Raw genomic sequence first — 16,274 nt, forward strand, 5'->3', positions numbered from 1 at the left:
CAGGAGGAGGCCTCATGCACACGGCCGTAAGTGTTTTGTGGTCTGTGATTCGGGGATCCACAAAACACAGATCCCGGCTGCGAGCATGGCACGTACCAACCCCCACCCACCCACCCCACACACACGTCTGCAAAGCGGACAAGAATAGGACGTGTTCTGTTTTTTTACTGGGCCATGGAATGGACCTATAGATGCGGATGGCACACAGGTGTGCCTTTGCATTTTTTGAAGCACCTCCGAGATGAATGGGACCGCATCCAATCTGCAAAAAATGCGGATCGGATGCTGACCGAAACTACGCCCGTGTAAATAAGGCCTACAGGTTAAGATTTTACAACCTCATGAAAGGTGTTCTTGTAGAAATAAAGTTCAAAATAGCTCTCCTCCATAGGAAAACAGTCCCCGGGATGTCAGGTAAATCAATGACCCTCTAAAACAGCCTTGAAACACAACTTGGGTACAGGTGGCCCAGATTTACTAATACTAAGCATGGGGTAAGCTTAGACCAGCTGTCTAGACCTGCACCAGATTTATGGGGGCTGACTCTATACTAACTACTGGTTGGCTTACTATAAAGACAGATTTTTATGGTAGAATTATGGTGCAACTTTGGTAAAAAATGGTGCCTCTTAGGCCCCGCACCCTTTCCAACAAACCTCTGCCCCTTTCCGGTATGGCCCGCACCCTTGCAAGCATGTTGGGGATAAGAAGTGAAGAAACCATATATGCACTAAACTGCGTCAATTTGCACCACATGTTAGACAGAATTTTGGCAAAGACACATTAATAAATTTGGGCCATTGTTTTCTACCTCCCGGAGGAGAGCGGTTTTGGAGATAAAGAGTGAACGTACCAGAATCATCATCATCCATCTCTCCATTTAGCTCTGCTGCACGAATCAGTCTGGCCTCCATTACCTCCACTTCCATGGACTCCATCTGCTTTTTAAGGGCTTCATATTTGGCCTAGGCATTAAGACAACTGGTTACCCGATATTACGGAGCTTATATCCATATCAAACTGCTGATCTGATTTTAACTATTAACCTTTGTGGTTGTCTCACTTCAGCAAGTGGAATTTATTATGTAGAGAAAGTTAATACAAGGCACTTACTAATGTATTGTGATGGTCCATATTGCTTCCTTTGCTGGCTGGATTAATTTTTCCATCGCATTATACACTGTTCATTTCCATGGGTTATGACCACCACTGCAGTCCAGATACGAGGTGGCCGGGACAGGAGCCCATGTGTCCCTATGCACATTCCCATGGTTCTGGCCACCAGAGAGGCGGGCGCTTTTTCCTATAGTGTGCAAGCACGACCACTGCTGCTGGATTACAGGGTGGTTGTAATCCCTGGATATGAGCAGAATATAATGTGATGGAAAAATGAATCCAGCCAGCAAAGGAGGCAATATGGACAATCACAATACATTAGTAAGTGCCTTGTATTAACGTTCTCTACATGATAAATGTGATTTGCTGAAGTGAGACAACCCCTCTAAGGGTCCTGATTAAAAAAAAAAAAAAAAAAATGAAAAAATTAAACCAAAAAATTGTAAACAAGACAGAATGTATTTAAACTTGACAGCAGAATTTCTAAATTGGAGGCAGATTGTTCAAACAGATGAGAATATTACATTGTGTCAGTCAATGACGACTTTATCCCCAGAGGAAGCTGCACATATCTACATCACTGAATTCACAGTGCTAGGCTGTGGAGTCACACTTAACTTTGACAAGGGGAAAGGTAGCGTCCAGTTGTCTATTTATTCATACATTTCTAGTAGGAATAACACAGGAATATAAGAATAGATGTTATGGAATCTTTATTCTATTGAGGGTATTTATTTATTCAGACATGAGAGATTTTGATTTATTTTACGCACTTTATTGCGATGACATACTCCGCAGCGCTTTACAGACATTACCATCACTCTCTGATCCCAGTGGAGCTCACAGATTACAGGTCCTCTATAATGGAGCAGATTTAGGGTACTTTCACACTAGCGTTTTTCTTTTCCGGCACTGAGTTCCGTCATAGGGGCTCAATACCGGAAAAGAACTGATCAGTTTTATCCCCATGCATTCTGAATGGAGAGAAATCCATTCAGGATGACTTCCGTTTAGTCACTGAACGGCGTTTTGGACAGAGGAAATACCGCAGCATCTCCGTCCAAAATTCCGGATCAGTTGCCGGAATGCCAGATCCGGCATTAATTTACATTGAAATGTACCGCAATGCCGGATCCGGATGTGAAAAAATATATATAACAGATCCGTTTCTCCGGATGACATTCGGAGAGACGGATCCGTTCTTGCAATGAATTTGCAAGACGGATCCGGATGCTGTCCGTTTGCATGCAGATTGCCGGATCCGGCAGGCAGTTCCGGCCACTCTGCCGCAAGTGTGAAAGTAGCCTTACTGCTACTGTTTGGGTTTTCTGCAGGTCCTCTACCTTTATAAGCTTTTTAAATCTATATTCTTTTATATGACCATCTGATAATCCAGAGCCTCAAATCAGGCCCTGTGGATGTTGGTTTAAAGGGATTTTACTCAAGTGGGTAATAGCATTATAGTATCGTGAGCACTCAGATGCAAAAGACACGGGAGGAAGCTGTCTGCTGACTGGAGGAGAGCGATTTAAAAGGTTTTCTAAAAGCTTGCATTAGGCAAAAATAGGCAGAAAACGCTTTTAAGTTTCTTTGCAAGACAAGTTTTATCTTGTTTACAAATAAGAATTGCAGTCCTTTAATCTAAATGGTAAATAGATCATTATGGAAATGTAATTATGTCACCATTAGGGAAACAAATAGCAGACATTAATGCAATGGCCCTGAAAGCGAGAGAAGTTAATTTTCTCCTCCAGGATACATATATACACCAGAGTGACTGAAAACGAAGTGCAATTTTATAAAAAGGAAACCTCGGCACGAAGTCGTATAAGAATGGAGGCTGTCTATTCTTTCCGCGGAGCTTGACTTTTATAACCTGAAAAGAACACTTTTCCCACATTAAACACTGGCAGACAAAACCGATCTGAAGTGTTCTCAGTCACAAGAGGTACTCGGACCACAGATCTCGCTGCCAGTCTCTTTCACTCCATCCCAGACTTATAAGTATCAGTATTATTAGAAAAGCCAGCAAGGCCGATTTGGAGCCGTGTCAACACAAACACAAAAGAGGATAGAAAGGAAAGTCTTGGCACTGCTGAAACGGTGTTATAGTATTAGCTGCGCAGCTATCCCCTATAAACAAGCAGTAGGACACAGGCCGGTGAGACCTGCATAGTATCGTAACATTACACAACACAATATGGCCAAAAGGCAAGGGAGGCATTTGTTGTACAAGGCAGATGGAGCGACAGAAGCTTTCTATAGCGTCATGTACAGAAATATATTCCAAAAGTTATGTACTGCAGATGAAAGCTCCTTTTTAAATGTGGGGAACGACTGAAGAACCATCTGTCCACATTGTAAAACAAACAGGTATTTAAATTATTATTTTTTTAAAACCTGACGCATGTGTAGATCTTGGGCATTAGGATTATAAACTATAGTAATAAGCATGGTTATCATGTTGTAAGACAAGTAGAAATACACTATGAAATCTCCACTGCACTGCATAATAACTGATAATAATCGGATATCTATATAATTACAAGTGTTAGGGTCCGGTCACACGGCAGGTTTTACAGTGGAATTTTGGTGCAGACAGCCGCACCAAAATTTCGCCAAAAACCCACTAGCTGCCACGTCCTTCCTGCCTCCCATTCATTTCAATGGGAGGCAGCGCTGAGGATCATGGAACGGCAGCTTAAAGACATGGCCATGCTGAGAAAGAAAATTTCCCTTCTCGGTGTGACCGCAGATGTAAGCGGGCTACTTGAGAAACCTTGTCGCGGTGTCCGGGCTTAGACATGTTCTACACCGTAGGACATGTTGACTAATCTCTCAATTTTAAAATCAGTTTGAGGATTTAGTGATACTGCAGAGTGCACCTGTTTGTTATTGTTTTGTTATATTGTTATATTAATTATTACATCCGCACTTGTTACCTTGTGTAGGATGTCTATTGTGCAGGGCTCCAGATGGCGACCAAAATGGTCGCAAATGAGACCTAGAATTGCTAAATGGCGACAAGACTTTGTAGTCTTGTCGCCATTTGCACCTAGACCCGCCGCTGCTCTGCCGCTTTCACAAACTGACATGACACGCGCTGCTCTCAGCGCGGCCATGTTCTCAACAACACGGGAGAAGGAGGCGGTCCCTCCCCCCTGTACTGCTGCTGCCACCACCAATGGGCTGATAGCAGGGAGGAGGAGGGGAGGGGCTATGGCCACTGCACCACCAATGAATATCGTTTATGCTTACAATACAAACGCAGGCTGCCATGCGGGTGCCGGACATATCCCATACCCGGCACCCAGCCTCTATGACTGCGCGCTGCGATCCGCCGCTATTAACCCCTCCGGTGCGGCACCTAGGGGGGTTAATAGCGGCGGATCGCCTCGCGCAGTCATAGAGGCTGGGTGCCGGGTATGGGATATGTCCGGCACCCGCATGGCAGCCTGCGTTTGTATTGTAAGCATAAACGATATTCATTGGTGGTGCAGTGGCCATAGCCCCTCCCCTCCTCCTCCCTGCTTTCAGCCCATTGGTGGTGGCAGCAGCAGTACAGGGGGGAGGGACCGCCTCCTTCTCCAACTGCGGGGACGATATATTTCCCTATCGCCGATGGTGCATGCACCGACAATGAGGAGGATGAGCGTCGGCGCCGACGATACGAGATGGATGTGTCACATTTGGCACACGCCGTTACGGGGTATGCAGTTATGTCTACTGTACACAGTACGTGTGTGGCCTCATGAAAAATACATTAACCACGCGTGTGCTGGCGGAGGAGAGCGAGGGTGGCTCCTCCACAATTCATCCCAGCTGCCAAACTGTTTGGGTTCTGGGATTTACTGGCATTTCATTCAGCCAGAGTAATAGGTGCCAGCTATCCCTGGGCTCGCAGTGTACAGCAGGATGCTGCATGCGTGTGCCCTGTCTGTGTGCAGGCGTCTTTGTACCTCAATGTTTATATGCGGTTCTCCGCCATGCACTGTCCATTGGTACTATACTGTCTCTACTCATGACCCATTACACATAGGGTTAATCTATACCGCCATCTGCTTCTGTGCCAGTGTGGAAAAGTACATGGGCTGTCACCCATGTGATGCCCAAGCTCGGTCCTCGCCCCGTAGGTGTCCTGTCAGTGTACACCAAGACCCGTGTTGGTCAGCGCCGGTGGCAACTTCTGATTTTGATGCACACGTATACCCAGAGCTCAGGCGCATCCCATGTGCTGCCTATAGTATGCCCCTTGTAGTGTACCCATCCACAGTATTATAAATTAGAATCATTGGTGGTGCAGTGCCCCCCCCCCCTCCCCCAAGTATTATCATTGGTGGCAGTGGCAGTTCTGATCGGAGCCCCAGCAGTGTAATCCTGGGGCTTCGATCGATTACCATGGCAGCCAGGACGCTACTGAAGCCCTGGCTGCCATGGTAAGCTCCCTGCTGTTGAGTGCACAAAGCACAGGGCAGCAGGAATAGTGTGAGGTCCTATTCACCCTGATAGAGCTCTATCAGGGTGAATAGGACAAGGGATGAAAGATCCCAGGTTCTAGTCCCTAAGGGGGAAATAGGTATTAAAAAAAAAAGTAAAAAACACCAAAATATTACGTTTAAATCACTCCCTTGCCCAATTTTACTTATAAAATATATAAACAATAAAAAAAATTACATAACACCACAGTGCAATTTGCCATTTTTTTGTCACCTTGTCCCGACAACAATTAGGATCGGACTGTTCTATTATGGTCCAGACGTTCCATAAAATGTGGAATCCACACAGTTTTTTTGGTGTTTTATTTTTTTCACGTGGTATCGAGTATCGCAATACTTTTTTATGGTATCGAAATCAAGTCAAAATTATAGTATCGTGACAACCCTAGGTAAGACATGTTTTTTTTTATTTTTATTATACCATAGTTATATGTATTATAAATTTGGCGACTAAAAATTTCAATTTGGCGACTAAATTTTTCAGGTTAGGAGCCAATGGCTCCTTGATATTTTTTTTAGTCTGGAGCCCTGTTGTGGTACTTGTGGTTCGCCGCGGGCATCCTCCATTGTATGCATTTTGCTGGGGATTGCCATTAGCAACGGGCCACAAGTGCAGGATTTGCTCCCCTATATATATGCACAACTGCATGTGGGTTTAAAGCACCTCCTGCTAATGCCAACCTGTCTTCTTAGTTTGTATATATAGATTCCTGGAGGTGTATAAACTCCTATTTAAATGTGCCTGTTTTCCATCTACAGGTCACATTTAGGAGCACCTGTGAGGCCTGGGACATATCAGCAAGTCTTGAGTGGGACTCACAGACTCCTCCCTCCTCCCATTGCAAGCATGGCCACATGCTGGAGGTAACTGGTGAGTTGTTTGTGAGTCGGCCTTATGCTCCTGTAATTTGCCCACTGGCTCCTGGTATCGCCCATATGGCTCAGGTAGGAGAGTGTAGGGTCCCGGGCTACTTGAGAAAACTTGTCGCGGTGTCCGGGCTTAGACATGTTCTACACCGTAGGACATGTTGACTAATCTCTCAATTTTAAAATCAGTTTGAGGATTTAGTGATACTGCAGAGTGCACCTGTTTGTTATTGTTTTGTTATATTGTTATATTAATTATTACATCCGCACTTGTTACCTTGTGTAGGATGTCTATTGTGGTACTTGTGGTTCGCCGCGGGCATCCTCCATTGTATGCATTTTGCTGGGGATTGCCATTAGCAACGGGCCACAAGTGCAGGATTTGCTCCCCTATATATATGCACAACTGCATGTGGGTTTGAAGCACCTCCTGCTAATGCCAACCTGTCTTCTTAGTTTGTATAAGCGGCCATTCTGCCATCCTCAGCACTGCCTCCCAATGAGATGTATGGGAGGCAGAAAGGACATGGCTGCCGGCAGCTGTTCGGCAGAATTTTGGCACGGCTTTCGACATGAAAATACTGCTGTAAAAGCCATTGTGTGAACAGTCACTTATTGTCAAAAAGTTTAAAAAATAATAATTAGAACCTAGCTTGTTGCATGCAGGGTAACAGTACTTTGCTTTCAGGGGCACCATTACTCCTTGTGAAGACTGGCAGGCAATGCTCCTTAAGAAGTATTCTAAGGCTACTTTCACACTCGCGTTTGGTGCGGATCCGTCATGGATCTGCACAGACAGATCCGTTCAGATAATACAACCATCTGCATCCGTTCAGAATGGATCCATTTGCATTATCTTTAACATAGCCAAGACGGATCCGTCTTGAACACCATTGAAAGTCAATGGAGGACGGATCAGTTTTCTATTGTGCCAGATTGTGTCATAGAAAATGGATCCGTCCCCATTGACTTACAATGTGTGTCAGAACGGATCCGTTTGGCTCAGCTTCGTCAGATGGACACCAAAACGCTGCAAACAACGTTTTGGTGTCCGCCTCCAGAGCTGAATGGAGACAGAACGAAGCCAAACTGATGCATTCTGAGCGGATCCTTATCTATTCAGAATGCATTAGGGCAAAACTGATCCGTTTTGGACCGCTTGTGAGAGCCCTGAACGCATCTCACAAACGGCAAGCCAAAACGCCAGTGTGAAAGTAGCCTAATTTGGATCCTTTCCCCAGGGAGCATTGCCTGTAATATTACTTACTCCAGCTGACATTCTACACAAGGAGAGGCAGTATCCCTGAGACCTATAGGTAAAAGTACCCTGCTCTGTACTAATGAGGGGCAAGTACCCCTAAAATAGAGGTATACAGGTGGTTGTCCCTTTTTTGGGTGGAATCTCTTTCATGGCTAACAGCCATAGTCATGTTTCAAGGCTCTTTAAAATGAGATGGACATTAACATGGTAGCTACCTACAAATGTTTTCTTCCTACCAGCAGTCTACATGACAAGGTATACCTTTATCATTTAACCCAGTGTGGGCCAGCCTGAGGCTCTCCTGCTGTTGCAAAACTACAACTCCCAGCATGCCCAGACTGCCCTACAGCTATCAGCCTACAGCAGGGCATGGTGGGAATAGTAGTTTTACAAAAGCTGGAGAGCCGTAGATTGTACATCCATGATTTAACCCTTTCAGGAAGGGGCTACTTTCCATTTTTTACTCCAAGCCTTCCCAGAGCCACAATCTGCACACTACGCTGACCCCATTTTTGAATGTATATGACTTATATAATTTTTTGGGGGGGAAGTGAAGAGACAAAAAAATGGCAAGCCAGTCATTGCCTGTGATGTTTATTTTTTTTATGATTTTTTTTTTATCATAGGATCAGAGTTACAGCAGCCTCGAATCCTTCAAGGGGACCAAAGCTGCCGCAGTGAACGAACAATTGCCAGATCACCACTAGGGGGAGCCGTTCCAGCCCCGAGATCATTGCACTTCCAGGTTTTTCGGTTCCCGGATGATGCAGTCACATTTGACCGCGGAATTTGAAGGGTTAAATGTCTGTGATCAGCATTATTGCCAATCGCAGACATTAGCCCCGTGTAGATGTTATTTAAAACAGCAGACATCAGTTGGCTATTGCACCCACTGCGTCGCCAGCAAGCACCATATTTAAAATTCCCAATTTCCTTGGTGAATTTACGATGGGTGGTCAGGAAGCTGTTAAAATATGGGCTAAATTATTAAATAGGCTTTATTTAAACAAATAAATGGTCTCCTGTTACCCTACACTTTCAGCTGGGAAAGACTGTAGCTGCTTGGCTTGAGTAGTGTCAATTAGACATGGAATATTGAGGGTATCTACTGCCGCAATCTGCCTCCAAGTCGCAGAAGTAACCAGCCTAAAGTCAATTTTTCCACCTTAAAGTCAAGAAGAATAATATGATGGTATGTGTTGATACTGCCTATTAGTGTAATGTATGTTAATATACATATAGTAGGTACCAAGTGTTAATTGCAAGAACAGCCAATGAACTAAAAACTATTATTTGTAGAGCTGCATGCTGATCGAAACGGGCCCCGGAGCCCTCACAACTTCTTGTTTAAAGTCCAGTGTCATTATAATGTACGGTGCCAGGCAGCAGTAAGGCAAATGCAGCAGGAGACTGCCACATAGTCTTTTGCACCTATTACATCATATTCCAAGAGATAAGATGCAGATGACTTTCTGGGAAGAACAGGTCCTGCCACACTTAGATGACAGAATGCAAAAAAAGTTTTACCTGCAGATCCTTCATGTCCTTCTCAACACGCAGCCTCTCAGCAGTCTCTGACTCCAGTAGCTGGGAGGCAGATTCTCCTGTGTTTCTCTCGTCTGTGAGCTCAGAATTCAGTTCTGTGATCTACAAGAAGATTAGCACATGGCATTGTCAGACTTTCCACTGAAGAAGAAAAAAGACTTAAGCCTGAAATAGACTTTTCCTATTCTGATCAATATTCTAAGATGTTTTCATTGTTGCTAAATAAATAAAAAAATATATAAAGATTTCTGAAAAATTCACAAAATCTTACAATACAGTAGATGCCCAAATGTTTATATGGTAGGGGAATAACAATGAAGATAATCTATAAAAATAAAGTATGCTCAGAAATTGGTTGGTAAAGATCAATTTGCTACTATAGATGAATAATTTGTCTTTCAAACGAGAAAAATCTGTATCAAAATGTGTGTCCTTGACCAGCTTACTGGCAACTAAGAGTGGTCATATACACACACAACCATTTGGATCACAGTTGTTTCTCATGCCCCCACCACCACCACCACCACCTATGCTCAGTTCTGGACCACATTGTGTATGGGCAGCCTTAGAAATATATTGAGATTCTACTATATAGTAGTAATCTCATAACCAGCAGAGGTCAAAACACCATTTCTTGAAGACGTATATAAATTAACTTGAGACAAAAAATTGCTGGGTGCCCTCTGTTCAAAGTCAATTGCTTCCCCAACCATGCAAACATCATACATAGGCAGAATGCGAGGCAACCTAAGGCTCATAAACCATACCCTGCTATCCAAGCGGTCGTTGTTCAGTCGCTGCTCATTCCTCTCTTTCTCCACTTTTTCCAACCGGCTTTTCAATTGTTGTATCTCCTCCTGCAAAAAGAACAGGCATGCAATAAATGAGGCTTGTGAGGCATTACCTCAAACATGGACAAATCAGCTGAAGAAAAAACACCTATCTACCATTTATAAGAATGATCTGGTGTCACAGACACAACACTCTAAAAGAAATTTACCAGTCTCTGCTCCATTACCGTTTGGTTTTCTAGGTATTACAAATGGGTGTACGGTAGCGATATGAAAAATACATGATTCCCCGTTAACTGATTTTTACTACAGTCAATCGTGCACCCGCTCTTCTGTAGTATAGTGAGCAACACCACGGCTCTCCACAAAGGTGTGAAAATCCAGAGATGTCATCCGCTGGGTGTAGTCTCTGTCTCAGCCAAACACATTCAGACCACAGAGTGCTCAAAATATCGAAAATAGTGTGTCATGGGCTCCATAAAGAATAATCAGAACGAAAATTCTGCCTTCCACTGAAGATTTGAAGCCATGAAAGGAGAATTAATCGCTTGTGACATCAGAGGATCAACCTTATCCTGTCCATATTTGACAGTACATGTTGAGGTGTCCATATGGGGTCATTTATTACAAAATATACGCCACTTTTTGGCATATTTAAGGCACAGATTCAGTCAAAAAGGGGTTTTGTTGCAAAATCAGTGACTTTTCCCCGCTCACGCCACTTTTCTGAGGTGGTGGAAAAAGAGAGAGTGGAGTGAGAAGAGGGCAGGCTGGTCGGCCCATCTCATTTACCATTTTGTACGCCATGTCGCATGGCCGGCGGAGCCAAACGCCAAAGTTATGTAGAGACCCGTGTCCCTACATAACTTTGGCACATCCGCATGGGGGAGTAAGACCAGAGTATAAATTGCCAGTCTAAGGCTACTTTCACACTTGCGTTCGGAGTGGATCCGTCTGGTATCCGCTCCTATAATGCAAACGATGGTATCCATTCAGAACGGATCCGTCTGCATTATATTTCAGAAAAAAAAACTAAGTCTAAAAGTTAGTCAGCCGGATCCGTCCTGACTTTGCATTGAAAGTCAATGGGGGATGGATCTATTTGAAATTGCACCATATTGTGTCAACTTTAAATGGATCCGTCCCCATTGAGTTACATTGTAAGTCTGGACGGATCAGTTTGGCTCCGCACGGCCAGGCGGACACCCGAACGCTGCAAGCTGTGTTTGGGTGTCCGCCTGCTGAGCGGAACGGAGGCCAAGCGGAGCCAGACTGATGCATTCTGAGCGGATCCGCATCCACTCAGAATGCATTGGGGCTGTACGGATCCGTTCGGGGCCGCTTGTGAGAGCCTTCAAACGGAACTCACAAGCGGAACCCCGAACGCAAGTGTGAAAGTAGCCTTAATAAATGACCCCCTTGGTATTTCATGGAAGAGCCACACAACTTGTGGTGGTACCTGAAAAGAATCTAATGTTTATGCACCTTACTACAAACATGAGATTGTAAGCAGATCCCATAAAATGTCTGGATCTTCCATCAAAACCCTACACTCTTTGACAACTTTAAATATAAAGATGTTTAAAAAGTTACTACTAGTGGAAAAATATACAGGGGGGAGATTTTAGCACTAAATCTAGGTGCAGGTTTCTACACCGCTCTCACTTTTCAAAAAGGCGGCGTGGTAGGGGAACTCGGCACATTTATCATAATTTCTGCCAGTTTTGTGGCATAAGTGAGGACTGAAATCTACGTCAGCTATGAGCTAGAGTAGACTGCAATCTAGGCGCTCGGACTGCCAGAGGATGCTCTTTATTCGTGACAAAGATGTGCGCCTCATCAAAAACTAAATGCACCCTCCTCCGGTAAGACTGGGGGATATCAAGATTGGCATACATACTCCACAGTCCCTCTTTCATTAGACAGATTTCTATGATAACATACCTGGTTCCATATTTAGCATGCTCGCTGCAATTTTGTTCAACTTTAAAAGAAAATGATGATCTGTAATATAGGACCTGTAGCCTGTCTCCGGTCTCAAAAGAAATTAAGCATTGTAATAATAATGTGCTATCTAGGAAATGTTTGCTGCCCTATGTAAAGGCAGGATATGATAGAGGGCCTAGCTCTATAATATTTTTGTTTATATGATCTGGAGCAGGATTCCTGAGAAAGAAGAAGAGTAAAATTTGGCAGGACTCCTAGGGGAGACATTACTCCACCCACACAGGATGATTGACAGCTTTCCCAGAGGAGGCTGTCAATCAGCTGATGCAGGATATCACATCTTACTCTCAGATAGGGCAGGATAAACCATGGTTTATGGAGGCATGTCCTGTTTAGAACATATGATTTCCTTATATTTACTCAGCGTGACTTCTGTATATTATCAGCTGAAAATTACTGCTGACAGTTATGGATTTCCTCGCCCCTTTATGTGAATGGCTTGAGCTTTATTAGAAATAACTTATAATAAAAAGATATCTATCCGATCATCACTCAGTGTACTGAGATGTCCTTACAAATCTGCATTGGACTGTGAGAATGATGCACCCTTACCATCAGGAGGGCAACAGGTACACTGCAGTTTGACCCATCTGCTGGAGGGCAAACTCTTGCCACTCTTCTTGTGCCCATTAGTTAAATAATTCTGCATTTCTCCCTCTGCAAGGCAGTAACGGAGAGAATACTTCCCCTGTGTGACTCCGGATAATCACAAACATATTCCCTTCCACTTCTCATCACTCAGAAAACCCCCCCAGTGTACAATAAATGTAATGTGAACATCCCTACCAGCAGCAGTCCTCAGACGAGGGGAGGAGAGACAGCAGGTCCCGAGGCTCCCATTCATTCTAACATTCACACTTGTCTGGGCCTGCAAGGTTATATTTCATATGAAGGTTGGCAGAAGGTGCCAATCAACAGTATGCTGTAAGATAGTGGTGATTAACCTCGGAGATTTTTGGGAATAGGAATGCAGGACAGGAAAGGGTCACATAATGTGCTCAATGAGTAATTAAAAACCTACACCGTTAAAGAGGTTGTGCCACAAAAAAAGTGTTCTACATTTTTAAAACCAGAATACTTTTGTAATTGCATGTAATTAAGAATTTAGTATAGCCGCAGAACTCTTATCTGTATAGCGCCACCTGCTGTTTGCTCTTTTTGAAAAGTCTTTGTCCTGCTCAGTGAGATGGAAGCACATGCTCAGTTCTATCCTTCAACTGCCACCAGCTGCGGCACAAAGGACACGCCCCCTGAGCTTCCAGCTTGAAATAAATCTAGCAGAGCAATTGGAGCAATGAATGGGGAGATCTCTGGATCCATGGGAGGTACAGGGCTGGTTCTAGCTTTGTTGGAAAGAGACTGTCATGTACAATACGATGTCTGATTTTCAATTTTTTTTTTTATTATTCATAGGATAACCCCTTTAATGTACAAATATCCAAGTATAATGCACAGGATTAAGTTGGCAAGATATGTATAGCAATGGAAAATAAATAAGTCATCCTGATGAACTAGCAAGGAGCAGTATGGATGCATGGCTTTAAAGAGTTATATGAGATTAGGGAAACAGGTCTGTTTTTATCCAGAAACGGAACCAATCTTGTTCATGGGTTGCACCGGGTATTGCACCACAATTCCGATAATTTCAGAACTCACATGTAAATTTAAACAGGTGTTTGAATAAGATGCTACATTCAAGTGTTTGTTGCTTGCACATTTGTTAATACCATTAGGGTGTATTCACATGCGGCCGAAATTTCTACAACTAAATATCAGTCCCATAGATGTGAATGAGGTTATTTCTATAGCACAGGGGTCAGCATCCTCCGGCACGCCAGTTGTTCTCAAACTACAACCCCCAGACGCCTCCTTTCAATTCTATCGGAATTACAAGAACAGCCAAGTATGTGTGCATGCTGGGAGTTGTAGTTTCATAGCAGCTGGAGTGCCGAAGGTTGCTGATCCATGCTATAGTATGTGTATGGACTTGTACAAACTCCATTCTGATGAAAAGGACACCTGCCAAAATTTCTGCAACAAATCTGCAACATTTGCTTGCTTGTCCGGTGCTGGATGGCATGCTTACACTGGGCAAAGATCACAATGGGAATTGTTCTCTCCCAATCATAAACCCATGTAGTGTAAAAGGGTCTGAAGGCAGAGTGATTGTTAGTTAATTTAAAATGCATCAGTAAAATTAACTGTAACACCTAGATATTCTTTTCATGCTTCATGTAGTTTGGCTACATTAAAACACCTATGGATGTATTTTCTGCCCTTATTACTCCTGTGAGTTAAAGGGGGTGGCACAACTCACACATTGGTGTCATATCGTTAGGATATGCCACCAATGTCAGATAGCCGCAGGTCCCACCTCAGGGACCCCAATGTGAACTGCGCATGAGTGGCATTCTCTCCATTCACTTCTATGATAGTTCTGAAAAGTACCAAATTGAGCGAGCTCTGACATTGCTGTAACTCCCATAGAAGTGAATAGAGAGCGCAGAGCACAAGCGTGGCCACCTCTCCATTCACCTCCATGACAGAAATGTACTACCTAGTTAGTAATGGTCTTTTTAGGCTACTTCACACTCACGTTTTTGGCTTTCCGTTTGTGAGATCCGTTCAGTTCTCCCACAAGCGGTCCAAAACAGATCAGTTTTGCCCCAATGCATTCTGAAAGGAAAAGGATCCGCTCAGAATGCATCAGTTTGCCTCCGATCAGTCACCATTCCGTTCTGGAGGCGGACACCAAAATGCTGCCTGCAGCGTTTTGCTGTCTGCCTGATGAAGCAGAGCCAAACAGATGGACGGATCCGTTTTCTCTGACACAATCTGGCACAATAGAAAACGGATCCATCGCCCATTGACTTTCAATGGTGTTCAAGACGGAGCCGTCATGGCTACAGAAGACAAAATACAACCGGATCCATTCATGGCGGATGCATGCGGTTGTATTATTGTAACGGAAGCGTTTTTGCAGATCCATGACGGATCCGCAAAAAATGCTAGTGGGAAAGTAGCCTTACACAAGCAGATTTCCATTAATGAGCACCATTCAACAATACAGCATATCGATCAGCGTGCCATTTACATGCGGCAATCATTGGGATGGGGATGAATTCTCTCCAAGACGATCATTCGCTCCCACAGTGTTTTCATTTGTTGGTAGCACATAATACAACATGGTGCTTAGAAATAATTTTGGTGCCCAACAAAAGATATGACCACAATCAGGCACTTGCTTGCATGTCCGGTGCTGGATGGCAATGCTTACACGGGGCAAAGATCACAGTGGGAATTCCAGAATTGTTCGCTCCCAATCATCAACCCATGTAGTGTAAAAGGGTCTGAAGGCAGTGCGATTGCTAGTCAAATTAACAGTACCTCCTAGATATTCTTGAAATGCTTCATAGCAGATTTTTCTAGTGAATTTCCGAGACACTCAGTTTGATCACTAGTCCAGAGTTCTCACCCAGCTTCCCCTTCATATTAAATGGCAAATCTGCCCAGATAGCTAATCTCCCTGCTGGCGGCATAAATGGGCAGATGTGCTATGCAGAAAGCTGAATAACATCGGCTGACACTATGGTTGTCGGTAAACGATATAATGAATTTATTTTGTATTTCAACCCAAAATGTAAAAATGGTCATGTATTAAAGGGGTTTTCCGGAAGTAGAATATCCTCCGGCTACTAGGTCATGCATATCCAATCAGTGGGGGTGCAGGAGACAGACACCCACCAATCAGATATTGATGAGCTACCCTGATCGACTGCTTGAAGAAGCCACAAGCCTCCAGTGAGCGCTGTTGCCTTTTCCTAGGCCAGTGACATCACGTTCATTAGTTACATAGCTCAGTCCCATTCAAGTGGATGGGCCTGGGCTGCAATACCAAGCACAACCACTATACAACATACAGCGCTGTGCTTGGTATGCTGCAAATGTGAGGACTCCAGTAAGCGCTGTGGCTTCTTCAGACAGGTCATCGGTGGCCGTGCCGGGTGCTGGACCCCCATTTATCAGATATCGATAACCTATCCTGACCCGAGGATAACTTATCAATATTCTACTCCTGAAAAAAAACCTTTAAAAAATAAGATCCAAAATACTGGCTATTCAATTGTCACTTTTGCATAAATATCTTCCACAACAGAAAGCACAGCCATACTGTTTGCAACTATTGAAGAA

The 16,274-nt window shown here is 43.9% G+C and overlaps 1 protein-coding gene across 20 annotated transcripts in view; it reads right to left on the reverse strand.

Annotated features, from left to right (window-relative positions):
• The window catches only part of MYO18A (myosin XVIIIA), a 316,966-nt gene that overhangs the window by 77,297 nt on the left and 223,395 nt on the right, over positions 1 to 16,274 (reverse strand). For all 20 annotated transcript variants that reach the window (XM_040423434.1, XM_040423435.1, XM_040423437.1 and 17 more), the window contains 3 exons: positions 10,053 to 10,142; positions 9,268 to 9,387; positions 854 to 965 (listed from right to left, as the gene is read on the reverse strand). In XM_040423434.1, coding sequence (XP_040279368.1) covers positions 854 to 965; positions 9,268 to 9,387; positions 10,053 to 10,142 — 322 coding nt within the window. The remainder of the gene's footprint in view (positions 1 to 853; positions 966 to 9,267; positions 9,388 to 10,052; positions 10,143 to 16,274) is intronic.

This window comes from Bufo bufo, chromosome 3 (assembly GCF_905171765.1).
Source record: "Bufo bufo chromosome 3, aBufBuf1.1, whole genome shotgun sequence".
Lineage (NCBI taxonomy): Eukaryota > Metazoa > Chordata > Amphibia > Anura > Bufonidae > Bufo > Bufo bufo.